General features: G+C 35.9%; 2 protein-coding genes across 2 annotated transcripts; both read right to left on the bottom strand.

Moving 5' to 3' along the window:
- Window positions 1–777: 777 nt before the first annotated feature.
- Window positions 778–1,488, bottom strand: LOC138894383 (uncharacterized). The gene has a single exon (XM_070179080.1). It carries the CDS (start codon window positions 1,486–1,488, stop codon window positions 778–780), a length of 711 nt encoding a protein of 236 aa, XP_070035181.1.
- Window positions 1,489–12,914: 11,426 nt separating this feature from the next.
- On the bottom strand, window positions 12,915–17,397 carry LOC104119268 (glucomannan 4-beta-mannosyltransferase 2-like). The gene is made up of 8 exons (XM_009630716.2): window positions 16,879–17,397; window positions 16,685–16,783; window positions 16,249–16,501; window positions 14,567–14,677; window positions 14,346–14,482; window positions 14,146–14,259; window positions 13,663–14,060; window positions 12,915–13,556 (listed from the first exon to the last, which is right to left on the bottom strand). The coding sequence occupies exons 1-8, from the start codon at window positions 17,206–17,208 to the stop codon at window positions 13,397–13,399; spliced, it is 1,602 nt and encodes a 533-aa protein (XP_009629011.1). The 5' UTR covers window positions 17,209–17,397; the 3' UTR covers window positions 12,915–13,396.
- Window positions 17,398–19,384: the final 1,987 nt, after the last annotated feature.

Raw genomic sequence — 19,384 nt, 5'->3', positions numbered from 1 at the left:
CATAAAGACGCGAGGATCCCATCCTCAGCTCTGAATTGCAGGTAGCGTACACATCATACCAACCGAAACCTTCCACTAATTCAATTCCGCCAACAAAATTCACAACACATACTGAACTCTCATATCACTAGAGCATCCAAATCACAAATAGTAGCCCATCACCCATAAATCACATAAAAACTACCAAAATAATGAACAAAAAGTCACTCAAAATCTCATAACTCTCAATAATAAATAAAAACAAAATGGTAGACACGAGCTACCACTATAGAGTCTCCCTGCAGGTATAAACACATAAATAGAGTACTAATTCACGAAACTCAGTCACATGTGAAGAAAAATAGGAGGAATCAGCCCGATAAGCAGAACCGAAATAAAATACGAATGATACTACTCTATAACAAATAGAAATCTTACATGTATGTCATCAGCTGGTGCAGAAGACTCGGGCATACTGTAGGAAACATATCAACGGGACAGGCCTCTCACTCTTGGGCGCCCTCTACTCGCCTGACCTGTACCTCAAGCTGACGATGCAAGGATATTAGCAGTCGGAACCGAACTCATTGCCTGAATACCCCGTTGTGACATATCTGTCTAGAGTCTAGGATAATATTTCACCATGTGGCTGGTATCTCCACACTCAAAGCAACCTCTCTGCTGACGCAACTTTCAAAACTATGCAATATGGGTACTCTAAGACCCATGGGTACCTGAAACACCATGTGAAGCCTGAAGTGCAAACTGAACTGGCTGACCCACAAAACCTCTTCTATGTCATACCCTGCATCCAAAATAAGGAACAATAGATCTCTCCGGTTTGCGAGACCTCTTAGCCTCTCTGTCATCTCTCTCTTGACCCCGCCTATCCTCTCTCTCTCTTGGCCCTCTTCTCTCCTGGTCCCACATGCCCTCTAATCTGCGGGCAATCTCCACCAGCTGCTGAAATGGAACATATGACTCCAACTCTCGAGCCATGTTGAACCGGATATCATGTCTGAGCCCCTCAATGAATCTACGGACACACTCTCTAACTGTAGTGACCAAAGCAGGTGCATGTCTGGACAAATCACTGAATCTAATGGCATACTCTGACACAGACATAGCACCCTGATGCAGCTGCTCAAACTCTGCGAGCCATGCATCCCGAAGGGTCTTAGGAACAAACTCTCTCAGGAATATCTCTGAAAATTGAAACCATGAAAGTGAAGCTGCATCGGCCGGGCTACCCAACTCAAACGCTCGCCACCACTTATATGCAGCTCCCTTAAGCTGGAACGTAGTAAAAGTGACCCCACTCGTCTCCAAAATTCCCATAGTATGGAGAATGCAGTGGCATTCCTCTAGAAAATCCTGTGCACCTTCTAAAGATAAACCACTAAAAGTATGAGGGTCATACTTCTTAAACCTTGCAAGTTCAAGTTGTTCTTCCTCAGATGTTGCGGTGCTAACCATGGGCTGAACTGGGATCACAGTTTGAGTTGCCATGACACCTGGAACCTGAGCAATGTGGACTCGTTGCTCTGGAGTACGAGCGGTGGGAGTCTGTGTCCCTCCCCGGATTTGCGAAGTTGCGCAATCTGAATCAACCCCGCCTGAGCAAATGTGCCATACATGCTCAGGAACTGTGCTATGTTTGGGGGTAACAGCAGGCGCCTCCGGTACCTCTCCCCCAATCGGAGCTACTGGTGGCTCCTCAACTGCTGCTATACTAGGTACCCTAGCTGCGGGACGTGCTCATCTTCGGTATCTACCTCTGCCCCTAGTGACACCTGTCCCGGGTGAGGCATCATCAGTAACTACAGCTCGAGTCCTCACCATCTGTAAGAGAATAAAATGGTAAAAACTGTAGTGACCAAAGCAGGTGTATGTCTGAAAAAATCACTGAATCTAATGACATACTCTGACACAGACATAGCGCCCTGATGCAGCTGCTCAAACTCCGCGCGCCATGCATCCCGAAGGGTCTGAGGAACAAACTCTCCCACGAATATCTTTGAAAATAGAAACCATGAAAGTGAAGCTGCATCGGCGGGGCTACCCAACACATACGCTCGCCACCACTGATATGCATCTCCTTTAAGCTGGAACGTAGTAAAAGTAACCCCACTCGTCTCCACAATACCCATAGTGTGGAGAATGCAGTGGCATTCCTCTAGAAAACCATGTGCACCCTCTAAAGCTAAACCACTAAAAGTAGGAGGGTCATACTTCTTAAACCTCGAAAGTTCAAGTTATTCTTCCTCAGATACTGTGGCACTAACCATGGGCTAAACTGGGACCACAGGTTGAGTCGTCACGACACCTGGAACCTGAGCAATGTGGACTCGCTGATGTGGAGTACGGGAGGTGGGAGTCTGTGTCCCTCCCTCGATCTGTGAAGCTGTGCAACTGGAATCAACCCTGTCTGAGCCAATGTGCCATACATGCTCAGAACCTGTGCTAAGTTTAGGGTTAACAGTAGGCGCCTCCGCTACCTATCCCCCAACCGGAGCTACTGGTGGCTCTTCAACTGTTGCTCTAGTAGGTGCCCTAGCTGCGGGACGTGCTCATCTACGACCTCTACCTATGCCCCTAGTGACAGCTGTCCCGGGGGCGGCATCATCAGTAACTACAGCTCGTGTCCTCACCATCTGTGAGAGAATAGAATGGTAAAAACTCAAATTTCAGAATCAATAAACTCGCATGATAGGATGTGAAGAAGTGAAATTGTCCAAAAAGTTATGTAGCCTCTCAAAGATAAGTACAGACGCCTCAGTATCGATCCGCAAGACTCTACTAAACTCACTTATGACTTGTAGCATCTATGAACCTAGAGCTCTGATACCAACTTGTCACGATCCAAATTTCCCTCCGTAGAATGTCGTGACGACACCTAGTCTCTAAGATTAGGTAAGCCTAACACTTAATGAATTAATAGATAAATTTTACCAATAATTAATAATTAGGAAGTAGAACCTTATTACACAACTTATAATTCCCAAAATCGGTAATACAAGTCATAAGCTCTACCGAGTTTGCTACTAAATCCTCTAAATACAACTGTTTTGAATTAGAGATAAACAGTGCAAGTACAATAACAGAATGTGACTCTGAGGCCTGTGAACGCAACAACAGGTTTACCTTGAGTCTCCACAGCAAGATCTGTACAGCTAGCTAGCGATCGAATGACTCTGAATTACCTGGATATGCACAAAAATATGCAGAAGTATAGTATGAGTACACCACAACGGTACCTAGTAAGTATCAAGACTAACCTCAGTGGAGTAGTGATTAGTGACAATCAAGACACCTACTGGACTAGATAACCTGAACAAGTATAGGTATAGAAATAACAGAGTATGATATCTCTACAGAACTACGCATAATGACAACAATAATACGGTGCTTGCAGTAGGAAATAGAAGCAACAATTTGCAGCGGGACACCACAAGTAATAACACAATAGAGTAAGTTGGACACATTTTAAATCCGGTAAAAAATAATAAAGGAAAAATAAGTAGCAACTTGATAAGAATAACTACTTTCGCACCAAGTGTATTCAATAATCCTCACGAGGTATCAAACCTAAAAACTCACACAATTCACAGGTCCAAAATTCATGAACCCTAATCACTTGCACTAACGACCCATGCCAATAACACCAATCTCACATATAATACAAGTAGACGGAGTACATACAAATGATTGTAGTATCAGTATTCATCTTCTTAAATTGATAGGGTGATAAAGTACGGGTATGCTTGTGCAAGTGTTCTACCACAGTTCGGGCCAACGAATAAGAGTAGAGAAAATGAACGACATATAAGGAACGATCCCCACAAATTTGCACCAAGTAAAACTCACATAGGTTAGGCACGCTACTACACAAATATCAACAACAACAATGCCCCCAGGCCATCATAAGTCATCACATATCAATCCCTGACATAGCCCATCTTGTCTCACCACGTGCACAATAATAAAATAAATACCTGCCTTGTCTAGCCGCACGCGCATAATAATATTCCCACCTTGTCCCGTCACGTGCATAAACCCATATATATAGCCTGTCTTGTCACGCCGCATGTGCATATATCAATAGTAACAACAACACAGAAGAAACCTCATGCAAACGCCCGAACAAAACCTCCCAACAATATCACGTGCCAAAAACACAACATCACAATAGAATTACTTTCACAACATGTGCCTATATTTCACAACATTTCAATACCACAACCACACATAGCCTTGGGCTCAACAAACTAAGTACAATAGGAACAACAACAATAATAGCACGAGAATACGACAAATAAATCAACTCAAGAGTTTTGGATCACAAAGAAGTGGTAGAACGAGCTCACAAAGAATAAACACAATAGGAAATACTAGTTTCAATAAGAATAACTCAACAAGGGAGAAATGATATGTAACAAATGATTCCACAAAAGTACAATCCGACATCGGGGAAGATAACATGAGTCAATAATTCCAAATAAGGATAAGCAATAGAAAAGATAATTATAAACTCAATTAAGGATAGACAATTACACAAGAGATAATAAAAATTTCAATTAAGGATAAGCAATTAGGAAAGGATAGCATGGCAATCGAAGAGGCAACAACTTCAGTTAAGGCACACAAGAGTCAAATAAGCAATAAGAGTAGAATATGAAAGAAATTAATTCTAATTAAGACACGTAGAGGTGAAACTAGTAAATGAAAAACTTGACATAACAAAACAACGTCATATCTAATGAGCATAAGAACTTAAGAGCCCTAAAAGGTCAACTTTCCATAAATAAGCCCGAGCACGTACTCGTCAGCTCGCGTACACAGACTTCACATGACACAATTAGCACCAAAGACTCAATTTCCTAAGGGGTAGTTTCTCCCACACAGATTTAGGCAAGATACTTACTTCAAACCACGCTCAATCAATCAATTAGTAGGCCTTTTCCCTCGATTTCCAACTCCGAACGACTTGAATCTAGCCAAAACAATTTCATATTAAAATTATAACTATAGGAAACTAAATTAAATAATGAAATAATGAACTTAGCTAAGAATTGAAAAATCGCTCCAAAAAGTTAACCCGGACACGCATCTTGGAACCCGGCCAAAGTTATAAAAACTGAACACCTATTCTATATCGAGTTCAACCATACCAAAATTATCAATTTCCGACCTCAATTCGTCATTCAAATCATCATTTTATATTTTGAAAGATTTTTTCAAAAATTTCCATGGAGCACTCGGTCGCCTGGCAGACTAGAAAAAATGAACAAAAAGTAGTTAAGTCACCTTCAGGCTCTCTTATTCCAGGAAAGTATGTAGTTGCAAAAATAAAAATAGTAGTTCTAAAATGTTGGCCCTATTAGTATTTTTCTCAAATCAAAACACTAATTATAAAATATTAATAAAGACGGAATCAAGGAATATAATAAATTTCGGATGAAGAACACTTACCCCATTGATTTGCTTTAAAAACCCACGAAAAATCTCCCAAAATCGAGGTCTACAACTCAAAATATGTTAAAAATGGCCAAACCCTCGACTTATATGATTCTGCCCAGGTATGACCGCACTTGCAACATAATTAGCCGCTTCTGCGACATCGCTTTCGCGATAAAAGAACCGCACCTGCAAAGCCCACTAACCAGCTTCCCTCTCGCACCTGCGGATATCTTTATGCTTCTGCGCAACCCCCATATCGCTTCTGCGCTGCAGCTCGCCTCTGCGTCCAATATTCTGCTTCTGCAGAACCGCAGATGCGCACCAATTTTCCGCATTTGCGAAGACTGCCAAGCCCATCCTTTCTCGCACTTGCGTCTTCATCTTCGCATCTGTGATCACGCAGGTATGAAAAATACTTCGCACCTGCGACCACTGCCCAGTCCTTCCCCTTTTGCTTCTACAATCACTGCCTCACCTATGCGGTCGCGCACCTGCGACCAAATCCATCGCAAGTGCGAGGACACCAGTCCAGAACCCTTCAGCATTTCTTAAGTCCAAAAATCCGATCTGTTATCCATCTGAAATCCACTCGAGGCCCCTGGGACCTCAACCAAATATACCAACACGTCCTAAAACACGATACGAACTTAGTCGAGGCCTCAAATCATACCACACAACGTCGAAATTACGAACCGCACCTCGAATCGAACTTATGAAATTCCAAATCTTCTAACTTTCAAAACTCGTGCTGAAACATACCAAATCAACCCAAAATGACGTCAAATTTTGCATGCGAGTTCCAATGACATAACGAAGCTAATCCAACTCTCGGAATCGAAATCGACCCCGATATCGTCAAAGTCAACTCTCGGTCAAACCTCTCAATCTTCCAAAAACATCAACTTTTCAATTTTCGCCGAAATGCTTCAAATTGCCCTACGGACCTCCAAATCCAAATCTGGACGCACGCCTAAGTCCAAAATCACGAAACGAAACTATTCGAACCATAAAAATTCTATTCCTGAGTCGACTACACGGAAGTCAAATTCCGGTCAACTCTTACCACTTAAGTTTCTAAAATACGAATGATTCTTCCACATCAATCATGAATCATCCGAAGTCCGAATTTGTCTACGCACGCACATCATAACACATAATACGGAGCGCTAATTCTCAAAACTACAAATCGGGTCGTTAGCAATACCTCTATAAATTCCATTACTATGTGAAAGTCTATAGTTTCCTTCATTCAAAAAATTGGAAGTTAAAGTTTCAGAATTATGTTCAATCATAATTAAAAAGAGAATATTTTGTGGGCAAATATAGCAACAAAGAGTGACCCGTTTATGGCATTAATGGAGTTCCCCATTGGGAGTAATTACGTACGGTCTTAGAGTTGGAGCAATCATTATCTTAAATGAAGGATAAGTACCAACTATACTTAGTTTGTAATGCAAAGAACAAAGAAGACAGCAAAATGAGGGAGACCTCTCAACCAACAAAGAAAGTCAGTCTTTCTTTAATTGTCTAATATACTCTTGTGGTCTTGAGCCCCACCTTAGATATATGTATATGGCGGACCATTCCAGGTGGAGACTTTTGTGGATTAATCTGCCATTCATATCAATGTGAGGCAGAGACAGAACCTCCAGAAAACATGTTACTACTTCCTTTACAAAAACATATTGCAAGGTGAAGAAGAAAACTCCATGTGACTTAACTTTTGTAGCTAAACCCTAAAGGAAGTCATCAAAGATTTTACTCAACCTAGATTTATTACTAGAAAAAAAAAACCCTTCAAAAAGTTCTGTTGTCGACTAGGGGTTTTCATTCAGATATTACTATTTATCAAGCCTACTCGACTTTAATTTATGGCTCAACCAGTAGATGGAAGAGCCAAAAATTTTACTAAAAAAAGTCAAAATATTAAGAAGTAAATATGCAAAAAAACAAAATCAAGAGAATTCAATATATATATATATATATATATATATAAAGCTAATAGCTATCTAGCTAGACGGCTTAACTTTTCAGCGAAAAGAATGTCAATTGACATACCTCAGACAAGGGTGGCTCCGTGATAGCAAGTAATATAACTAGATTGATTATTTATTTGTTTTTGCTTAATTCAAGGAAAAGGTTCAAATAAGAAATCCAAAAATACCAAAACAAGAGTCAGTTCTAGAGACAATTATTTGTTTCCATCTCTTTTATGCATTGAACTTTAGGGAGTGAAGTGTAGAAGAAGACAATTTATTTAAGGGAATCGCGTGCATATAGTCTTTCTTTAGCATGTAAAATTAATCATTTTTGCCAGTGTGCTGTTAGCCTTCTCATATTTAATTCCGTCTCATTTTCTTTTCCCCCTTTTTTTGGTTTTCATTCATGTTTGTTGCCATGCATGGAAATGCATAATAAGATTGAAATGCAAAAAATAACAGGATTGAGTCCTGAAAACCGATTCAATTTTTTTTAACGATAGTGGGAGGTTTTGGTATTTTAGTTATTTTTTTTCATACGCTGTTATCTTTTAATACGAACTTTGAACTTCAAATAATCATTTTTCACGATTGCCGCATAAAGTAGAAACGGATCCAGAATTTCAAGAGGATGGATGAACTATTGTGAAGAGGTAGATTTAGAATTTACATTTGATTGGTTTAACTTTAGTCTCTTATCATGACCCACTATACTTTTAAAATTATAGATTCAAAATTATATTATTTTTGAAATTTTAGTATTTTTCACATATATATTTATATTCCGTACCGAAAACAAAAGCGTTCAGATTGAGATTTGAATTGTCAATTTTATTCGTTGAGGTACACCCAATAATAATTGTACCATAGTCTTTGAGCATGAGTTCACGCACATATATTTAAATAGTATTGAAGAAATATAATATTATTATACATAATTAAGAGAAATAGTATATGTTCACGCTAATCATATCCCTCAACTTGGATAGGCCTATGGATAAGGGAGTAAAAATTTAAGTCTCTGGGTTGTCCACTTAAAAAAAGTTACACAGTGCAAAATGCCCGCAGCACTAATAATTAGCTTTCTTATGAATCTTGTAAGTGTCAGTTTCACAACACAAAAGATGCTGTACTGTTTCATGGTTACTTTCCAATTGTAATCAAATCCTTAAACAATGGTAACAATAATTAATATACCATTCATCCAAATCCTGAGACACTCAACTAATTGCTTGTCTTTTGGTACTATGTCATAATTAACCTTTTTCTGAGACATATGCGAGGTACTTTAATTTTTATGTGTCAGCATTATCACGTTTTGAGCAAAGAATGCTAAAAGTTGTTCATCTTCTATTATAAGGGGTGGAATATGTATCTTTTGGCTTTTGCTTGTAACGATGAGAAAGAAGGGAAAGAAACAAAACGACTTTTAGGAATGGTGAATTCATCTTTAATTTGTCGGCAGAATGATGTAGAATAGATCTTGGTTGTTTAGTTTTTGTCTATTTAACTATGAGTAATAATAATATAATACAAGAGTGATTTTTCCTTGCAATTCCCTAAGTTAACTTTATATAACTATAGATTGACACTCATACTTTATGAACGACTTTTATAAGTGTTAGATTAGTATACTACAAATATATGGTTGCTGATTTTTGGTAATGAAACTTCTTTGTGACCCCATCAGCTTTTAAAAAAATGAATTTCACCGAAGCAGCACAGCCTATGACATAGACTTTGCTTATAGAAATTTCCAAAATCTCAAATCAACAAATGATTCAACTGTTGGCATCTTAATTACTATATGTATGGTAGGACAATCTTACATTAAAATAACAAATTTTCCTTCTCTATTCCTTATTGCATGCAATTAGGAAAAGCTAAGAATATCAGTATTCTTGTAATAGAAGCAAAGCACATCATTTAATTTATGTCCACAATCTGCTGGATAACGAAGGGGCACAGTACCTTGTCTAAGTGTACATATTAGCTAGATATGTTTTTTAAAACGCCTCGACCAGAGGTGTCAAATGGGTGGGTTGGGCCGATTTTGAGCGGGTCAAAATAGATTGAGTCAATAAATTGGCGGATCAAATGACCCGTCCAAAAGTTACTTGAACTGAGATGGTTGGGTCAAGATAAACTAAAATTTGGATCATAACCCAACCCGTCCAACTCTTACCAAACTTTAATTAATATGTATTATTTTCTTATGAATTGAATAATTACTAAAAAAGATTTATTTTCTTTGTTATGGTCAAATATAACATATCAAACAAAACAAAAAAATTATTTCTAAGATATTTTGAAAAAGTTACGCATGGATCAATTTGGATTAAAAATCAACCCAACTTTAAAAGGGTTGAGATGAGTTGGGCCAAAGTGAGCTTAGTTTAATAAATTGATCAATTGCGCCTCATTTGGGCTTGTGCCAAATTTGACAACCCTAGCCTCAAGATAGGCAACTATTAGGATTAATTTCTTTTCAAATTAGTCAAAAATAAATAGCATGTGGCAGGTATATAATAATTACAGTATTTTTATTTATTTTTTAAAAAAGGAGGATAGAGAAAACTTCGGCATGCAGTAAAGTTATTGCATATGAACTGCAGTACTGTACTTACAATTGCAGCCATTATGTTCTATTTTGGGCCTTAAAGGTAAGACTACAAAAAGAAAATATGTCACCTCTGTCTCATTTTTTTAATGATAGTGTTTGATTGGATATGAAATTTAAAAAAGAAACGAAAACTTATTAAGTGAAATTAGGGGTGGCAAACGGGTGGATCGGGTTGAAAATGGGTAATTTAAAAAGGGAATTTTTTCGTTTCTATACAATATTTGAAACTTATTTACCAAAAAAGTTTTAATTTTGTATATTACCCGCCCTAAACAAGGATTACTTACAAATTATATACATTCCACCTTAAAGGGTCCCAATCCATTATTAGTGTCTTCAATCAAGGGATTTAGTTACACAATTTTCCTTTTTTCTCTTCTCTCTCCCCTCTTCTCTCTAGATCGAACTTATATTTAATTATGGAAACGGTCTAGTTGGATGAGAAGATTCGTCATTTGGTCCCAGCTCCCAACGGTCCCCTGTTATTTCCATGAAAGTACTATCCATTAGGCAACGGTTCAGTTGAAGTTGGAAGACAATGTTTTTCTAGAAATTTCTTTTACCCTTTTCTATATGGGAATAAGATGAACCATCAATTTAGTCAATAATTTTACCAGAAATAATCGGGGGGCACTGTCACACCTGAATATAGTATAAACGAGGCATAGTAAGCATAGTAAGAAGGTAATGTCTCCAAAAGCAGGCGACGAAAAACCTATATCGAATGTTGCGGCTGAACAAAATTTAGTATCTCCTCAGACTTTAGAGAAGATAAAATCAACTGAGAAAAGAACAATATATGGTACATCAACATACAAATTAAAAATAAATTTCGTAATTATTTAATGCAAATTTTAATATCTACAATAATATACATATTAAAAATAAATTTCATATAACTAATTATATATTATACAACTTATTTACAGCTTATCTATAACTTTCATACATTATTTCTACCCAGTTATATACAACTACAATATCATACAACTTAAATATAATTTTTATACAAATTTTATACAATATGTCTTTGTATATACTTTGTATCTTATTTGTATATATTTTGTCTGTGGTGTGTGCTTCTTTCTCTCTAAAATTCCAATCAAAACTTACTCTCTTAATACAATTTTGATACATATCAATAACTTTATGTAAAAAGATAGTATTGATAACTTAAATATAAATTTTATACAATGATTCATACATTATACAACTATTTTTCAACTTTCATACAAAATTCAAATAAAAATATATATATATAATTACAACAGAATATAATTTACCTATAATTTTACTATAACTTTATAATATAATTTTACTACAATTTCGTAAGTATATTGTATATCATATGTTATTCAGCCAAAATCAAGTCTAATCTTCACCAAAACACCTTCAAAATTGAGATATGAACTCAAAACAATATTCTCAATTATTTGCAACAACACCAATTCCAAACAAATAATAGTTTTTGAAAACCCAAATTCGATTTCAAAGCTTCAAAACTTTTTAATAGTTGTCAATGGTGGAGAGTCAAACACCTTCAAAATTTATTGATTGACAATTTCAATTTGAACACCAATTGTGCACTGAAAGGAAATTGCTAAGTTAAAACGATTTAAATCCATTGATTACTTCCATTAAAACTCTATACAACAAGAAAGCATAAAAAATAAAGAACATCAAATGAAGAAATATTTGGGGAAAAAACAAAGAAGGAGAGTAGTGAGACGGAGAGAGAGAGAGAGAGAGAGAGAGAGCAAGTATAAAGGAATAAGGAAATAACTGATATTCCTTATTCAATTTCTAATATAAAGGGATACTTATTTAAAACTTATTTGTATATAATTAGTAAATTGTATATGACCAACAACAATAATAAACTCAGTATTATCCCACACCGTGAGGTCTGAGGAGGGTATTGTGTACGCAAACCTTACCCCTACCTTGTGAGGATAGAGAGACTATTTCCAATAGACCCTCGGCTTAGGAAAGCATAAGCACCACATTAATGAAAATATAGACAAGAAGGGACAGTACCAAAAAATCATATAAAAGCAGAATAAAAACAACAAGACAGCAAGGTGATCAACAATGAAAGAAAGCAATGGTTAGTCATAAAAACCTACTATCGACAGAAAGCAAGACTGCGTGTCAATACTACTGTTATGAACACCATAGACTACCTACTCTACTACCCTAATCCTCGACCTCCATACCTTCCTATCAAGGGTCATGTCCTCGGTCAAATAGTGTATATGAAGGTAAAAATCCTTTTAAAAATGGATAAATTATCCGACCTGGCCCGTATTTGAGACGGATAAAAAACGGGTTATCTGGCGGATACAGATAATATGGATATCCATATTATCCATGGCTTCTTGAATATGATCACTTATGGTAGAATTTCTAGTATCTCAAACTTGAGGAACCCCCAATTTAAGACTTTACAAATGTAAAAGTTAAACACATTAGTTATCCATTGGTTATCAATTTGATTAACCATTTTCTAAATGGATAATATGGTTCTTATCCATATTCGACCCGATTTTAAAAAGTTTATTATCTAACTCGTTTTTAATGGATAATATGGATGGATAACTATATTTTTTTAACCATTTTGCCACCGTGAAACTACCAAATAATTGTCAATGTGGATGTATCTGGCTAAAGAGCTGAAACTGCAAGCCCTTGTGAAGCAGATTCACAAACTTCATTTGAAGGTTAAGGGAAAAATCTGCCAATTTGCTCAAGTGGAAGTTCAACATGGCTTACTCATCTCATGAAATAGAGCTGTTTGGTTCTTGATAAAACTGCAGAAGAATTCAATTCTATAGGAAAACTTTCAGGTAGAGGCAATAGAAAATTACTGAAGCTATTTAAAATCACTTGCTTCTATTACCTGTATATTGATGGTGTACTCTTTATAATACACCGATCATCAAAAGAAAAAGAATTGGAACTAGAATGACAAGCTTTTTGCCATATCCTCAGCTTATGTCTCTCCTTGAAAACCATTAAACCACCAAGGGAACAAGGAAACAAAGTAAAAAGAAAGAAAATGACTTGCAAGCTAAAGAATTACAATGTCACACAACTAAAACACTTCAATAGAAGAAAAATACAATCTATCTATTCAACTAATGCATCTGCTTTGTCTGCTTCTTCTGTGTTCTGTGCTAATACAAATATCTCTTTGCTTTTCATCCCTTTTATCAGCATTGCATCTCTAAGAAAATATTTCTCTGGAGGTTCGAGTTGTTATGCCTCTGAAAATGGTTGCAAGACTCGTACTTATATTTTCTTTGTAGAAGAGGCATTATATACATCAAGAAAAATTCTTGTTTGTGCAATTAAATTATGAGGGGACTATGGTACCAATGTAGCCAAATCCAGCAATTGTAAAGGTAACAACTTGGAGGAAAATGTAAAGGAAGTACTGGCTTTTCCCATAAAGAACATCATAGCATCCACAGAAGAAAAGGAAAAGTGCAAATCCCAATTCTTGTGGAAGAATCCTGTACAAATTAGGCCAGCCTATGGTTAACAAACTGGTGCATTCTAATGTGTTATCCTATCAAGAATATGAAAATAAAGCTTCATTCAAGAAGGAAGTTTTCTCACCTATCTCCGAATAGAGATCCTCGAGGTTTCTTGGTTTGTTTGGTTTTATCTTTGTTTTTGAGAGCATCACCTAGTTTTTCTGTGACAACCCATTCGTTAGCCCTCTTTGCTTCGAGCAAGCCAATAAATGTAGCCTTGGTTCGGTGGAAAGCCATGACGTTCTCAAAGAGAATCCAGTAGAAAAGCAGATGAATTGACCTTGGAGTTCCAACAGAGTTGAGAATTGTGATGATGCAGGGGATGTAGATGGCAGCCCATACAGGGATTTCAACTTCAGGAACTAAAAGACTTAATGGAAGAACAACACAGAAGAAGAAAAAAGTGACCATATGAGCTATGATCTTTCGGACGAAGAAGAAGCTGTAGATCACATAAAACTTCTTCCAAATATTCACTCTCTGCAAACATAACACAACACAGAACAATTCAACTTCTTTAGCATTCATTTTCACCTAGATTGAATTACATCACTACATTGCATACCTTGTTCCTAACAATCTCCATCACCATTTTTCTGAATAAATTGGCGGGGCCACAAGACCAACGATGCTGCTGAAAACGGAATGCTTTGAATGTGCTTGGAAGTTCACTTTTCACCTACATTTGGAAGAAAATCCCGTTTAGTAAACTTGGAAGTAAAATTAGGCAAACAGAATGGTTCTATGAGGATATTTATCAAACACCTGGAGATCACCAAGGTAAAGAAACTTCCAGCCTTTGAGGCTAGCTCTAACTGCAAGATCCATATCCTCCACAGTTGTTCTGTCTTTCCATCCACCAGCTTCATTAATCGCTGCTATTCTCCATACCCCTCCAGTTCCTGTAAACATTAATAATTACATTTTTTGTTACATAAACAACTGCATTACAGATCGACCTAATTAAGTACTAATATCTCCCTTACCATTGAACCCAAAGAATGCATGAGTAGATGAACCCACTTCTTGCTCCACTGTAAAATGGTAATCTAGTGACATCTCTTGCATTCTCGTCAACAAGCATTCATTTGAATTCACTGTATAATAGTATACAAAGGATTAGCTCAGTTAGTTTCATAGTAATTAATTATTAAAAAATTAAGTTTTCTGCTGAATTTTGTTAAATTACAAGTTACGTAATTTCTTTTTCAAATATATCAACCCTTCACTTAATTATAATTAGTGAATAGTGAATAAAGCTTAAACGCAAATGGGCAGACCCTAGTATCAATCATGAGGAAAAGAAGTGGACCTGACTTTTCTGACATCACGCGACTCAAAATGAAAGTTATCCACGTCATCAGACATCCTGGAAAAATCACTTTCATTTTCGATTTTAATTTATGTCGTTTCATTAATTTACTTATATATCTACATGTTTGTCGAATGTAAGTGTCGGCGAGAACTGTAGAGAGTGAAGAAAAGAAGTCCACCACATTCTGAATGTAAAGCATAATAGCGTATAATGACACTTTAAATGACGAATCTACCCCCTCCATTGACCTCATAATCGACAAAATGACAAACCTATCCCAGATATATAGCAGTTTCTCGCCGGTAGCTGCGGGGTCTTTGAATTGGTCTCAACAAACAGACAGGATAATAACGTCATTACCCACTGTTTGCTGTCGTTACTGATATCCAAATAAACAAACCTCTGACAAAGTCATCACAGATTTTTATTTGCCTAGAAGAATTAAATTGGAAATCTTTATTTAGACTAATCTTTTAAGTATGAAAATAATCTTATTAGATAAATAAATCATACCGTACTGAGGCTACAATATGATCTTTTGTTGGGTAATATTGTACTAAGATACTACCAAAAGCATGATAACACCAACCACACAATAGACAAATCTAAGGTTAAACTATTATACTCTTGAAATCTAATAAGCTCCCTTTTTATTCAACAAGAATATGAAATACCGCTCAGCACAAGTCAATCTACAACATTGAACCTATTCAAGAAGGGGAATTAGAGTAGCTCAGTTTTTTGTTATTTGAATTTCCATTATATTTACAATTCCTCACTTGTAACCATCTACCCTATTTCTCTTCTTCCTTTTATATAATAGTAAAAAGTTTATTGAAAAAAGGGCCTATGCAAGAAGAATTGGAGAGTGATTAATGGTGTGTACTGTATTATTTTTGAGATATACGTAATGTATTTGTTGCGGACGGGAAAAAAATAGTGTAGATGCTGACGTGGAATTGTTATGGTCTAAGCACAAGGTACACGGTGGCAAGTCGGAATTGACTCGGTGGGTGGGGAAGCTAGAATGGTTGGTCCCACCACCCTTGACTGACGGATTTTTCATGGACCCACTCAATAATAATGCACCAATCTTTAGAAAAATCCTAAAGTTTATTTCCCTAAAGAGAAGAAAAGGTTTCCACAACGGTGACGAAAGATTGCAATATCAGTAGAAACTTCCTTTTTTCTTAATCTAGTGAATATGTGCATAAAATCTTTTAAAATGCATAAGTTTAACGTGCAGTAAAAGTAACTAGTTAACATAACAGCTGGAGTAAGAGCACCGACACTTTCATATATACAGTAATTGATAAATGATTAGCTTAATCATAGTTAAAATTCGAGGCTTACCAAAACGCCAACGACCTTGAACAAGTGCAATTTCTGAGTTATGTACAAGGAAAGGAATAGCTCGCCGGAGAAAATCCGGTTCAGGCCGAAAATCAGCGTCAAAAATGACAACGTACTCGCAATCTTTGACGTAATCACGCTTTAATCCTTCTTTAAGAGCTCCAGCTTTGTAGCCTCCTCTGCTCTCTCTGATTTGGTATCTAATGTTAATGCCTTTGCTTGCCCACCTTAGGCATTCTTTCTCAACCAAATCCTTCAACATTAATAAATACTCCTTCATTATTTTACTTATGAAATAAAATAGCTGAAGGGAAAATGTCGGTTTTGGTGGGTGAAAATGTGTAATAATTAATAAAAGCTAAGCTGGCACATTCTTAATCAAAGTAAAAATGAAATAGCATTAAAATTCAAATTTCCAAAGAACTTTTTTTTATACCTTAATGAGAGGGTCAGTAGAATCATCAAGAACTTGAATCACAAGTCTATCAGATGGCCATGATAGGTTACATGCAGCTCCTATAGAAACCTTGTAAACCTGTCTCAAACATCATAAAAATTTAGAAAAAAGAACTCTGCTTTTGCAAGTCAAAAATTCACAAATGATAAAGAAAGAGAAGGAGAAATAACCACCTCTTTTTCATTGAACATGGGGATTTGAACAAGTACCATAGGAAAACCTGCATTCCCAATCTCCAAATCTTCACGCATTGCTTCCCATTTGTACCTTTTATCTGGTTTTTTCAAGAACAGTTTTACAAGAATAATAACTATACCCATATAAAGCCTTTCAATGAAAAGCATAAGTTCCATAGCTAAACATATGTATATAGCAACTCTCAATAATGGAACTATCAATGGGGCTTTAATTAATTCCCACATTAACCCAATTTGCCCTGCTATATCTGCTGCTGTCCCCTGAAATGTGTCTGGTAATAAAGCATTTGTAGAAACCTCTGCCATTTCTCCACTTCTTTCTTTAGCTCAAAACAGAGAACTCTGCTTTCTCCTTTTCTATTTTCTAGTTTCAGCCAAAGAAATATTCCTCTATCTTTTTTTCTATGTTAAGATAGAAGAGGGAAAGAGAAGTATTGCGGCATTGTGCGGAGGAAAGAGAATATGTATTGTGTGTGTTGAGTGAGTAACTAAGAGAGGGAAAGGGGGAAGTTTTATAGTCAAGTTTTGAGCTTATTTTAGACTCTTTCACAGTTCACTGACTTTTCAGTTTTACCCTCCGCTTCTCTTTCTCTTTTTTATTTTTATTTTTAAACAAGTGGTTTTTATCTTTTGTTATTATTAATTAAAATTGTTAAATAAAACCCAACTGTTCATGATCCAAATGAAAGGATATAAAAAGAAAAGGAAAATGAAAATGGAAGTCTCTCAACTGTTCCAATTTCTGGCGCTACTCACCTTTCTACCAAAACAAACTGTACCATTACTAACAGTTGGTCAACCTTTTGGCCATCTGAAACACCTTATGCGGTGTAATTGAATATTCTGAGTAATAAGTGAGTAATGCTTAATCTATTAATGGGATTTTAACAACAAAAGTTAACTTGAAAAACTGAGCGAAAATAATTTATATCCTTAACAGCATAAAAAATTTAATTTTTCACAACGCGAAGTAGTAGTATTTTTGTTTAAACTGATAATAGTCAAATTCTATTATACTACAATATTTGTTCCAAATTACTTGTATTCGAGATTTAAATTATATAAACTTTAACCAATATTTTAGCATGTATTTCTCACCATATTGATATGAATTGCAAATTATAATACTTACTCGTATAGTTTTCGATTATTCAAATTTTAATTTAAAAATATTAAATTAATCTAATTCATTTTAACTTTAAAAATTAGTTCAATTAACTCTAAAAAAAAGTAACCGATAAGAAGAAATACTATATTGCTTGGCATCACCTTTATTGTTGTTAGATTACCAATGCTGGACTTCTTCACCTCTTTTCTTGAACTTACGTTAATAAGTGCACATCTATGAGTCTATGACATCCCGTCTTAATGTTGATCGTATTTCTTCTTGATCTCTTTTGAGAGAAGAGGCTCACCACCTACATCAAGTGAGATGCAATAAATATGAGGATGGCAAAGTATTAGTGAAAGAGACATATTAAATAAAGAAGGTAGACATACTTTTATAAATTCATAAAAGCAAAAGGGGACATGAAAATTGTGTTGGGTGATTTAGAATACTTCGAGAACAGTCAAAATTTTAGGTATCTTAGGTGCATGAAGTTTAAGGAGGTTAAGGGGCCAATTTGCAAGATGAGAAAGGAAAGAGCAATCCGACTGACAAAATTCCTGTGGATTTTTGGAAGAGCACATGCAAAGTAAGAATGGAGTGACTAACTAGGTAATTTAAGGTAATTATTAGTACGACTAAACTACTCAAAGAATGAAGGTGGAGTACAATGATCCCTTTGTAGAACCGTAATACCCCGTCATTTGTTTTTTTGGACTAATTTAATCTTAAGTATGGAAATAGATTTTATGGATAGAATAACCAAACTTTTGATTAAAAGAGGAAATAAGGTGGCTAACCCCATTCTTAGTGTTCTTACTTTACAATGTCTTAGCATGACTTACATAAGAAAAAAATACTTTAGATAAAGAAGAAAATAAGTGGGCCAACCCAACTTCTTAGTGTTCTTACTTTACAAAGTCTTAGCATGACTTACGTGGGGAAAAAATACTTTAGATAAAGGAAAAAATAAGTGGGTCAGCCCCACTTCTTAGTGTTTCCCTACTTTGTAGAACCTTAGAATGACTTAATGAAAAGTTGTTTAAAAACCTCTTTAGCTCTGGAATCAAATTAAGAAAAAAAAGTTGCGGAAGAACAATTGTTTGATTTGTTGCTTGGGTCATTATTGTTTGAGGAGTTTGAGGATACATAATTGGTGTGAGCAGAGAACTAGAAAGCTTAAAAATTTTCTTGTGCAATTCAACCAACAACCAGGTATGTAGATATATAATTTTATTCATGTAATATGCCTTGGATTACATTAGGATTGATGTGGATATAAAATTCTTTAGAATTGATGACAAGAAGTAATTTGAAAGCAATTTGATAAATTCTAAACCCATTTGAGTTGCTGCCAAGTTTTTTTAAGATTGG

Source organism: Nicotiana tomentosiformis, chromosome 6, assembly GCF_000390325.3.
Source record: "Nicotiana tomentosiformis chromosome 6, ASM39032v3, whole genome shotgun sequence".
NCBI classification, from domain to species: domain Eukaryota; kingdom Viridiplantae; phylum Streptophyta; class Magnoliopsida; order Solanales; family Solanaceae; genus Nicotiana; species Nicotiana tomentosiformis.
Note: the sequence above shows the minus strand (reverse complement) of the source record. Positions and strands in the feature narration are given on the sequence as shown.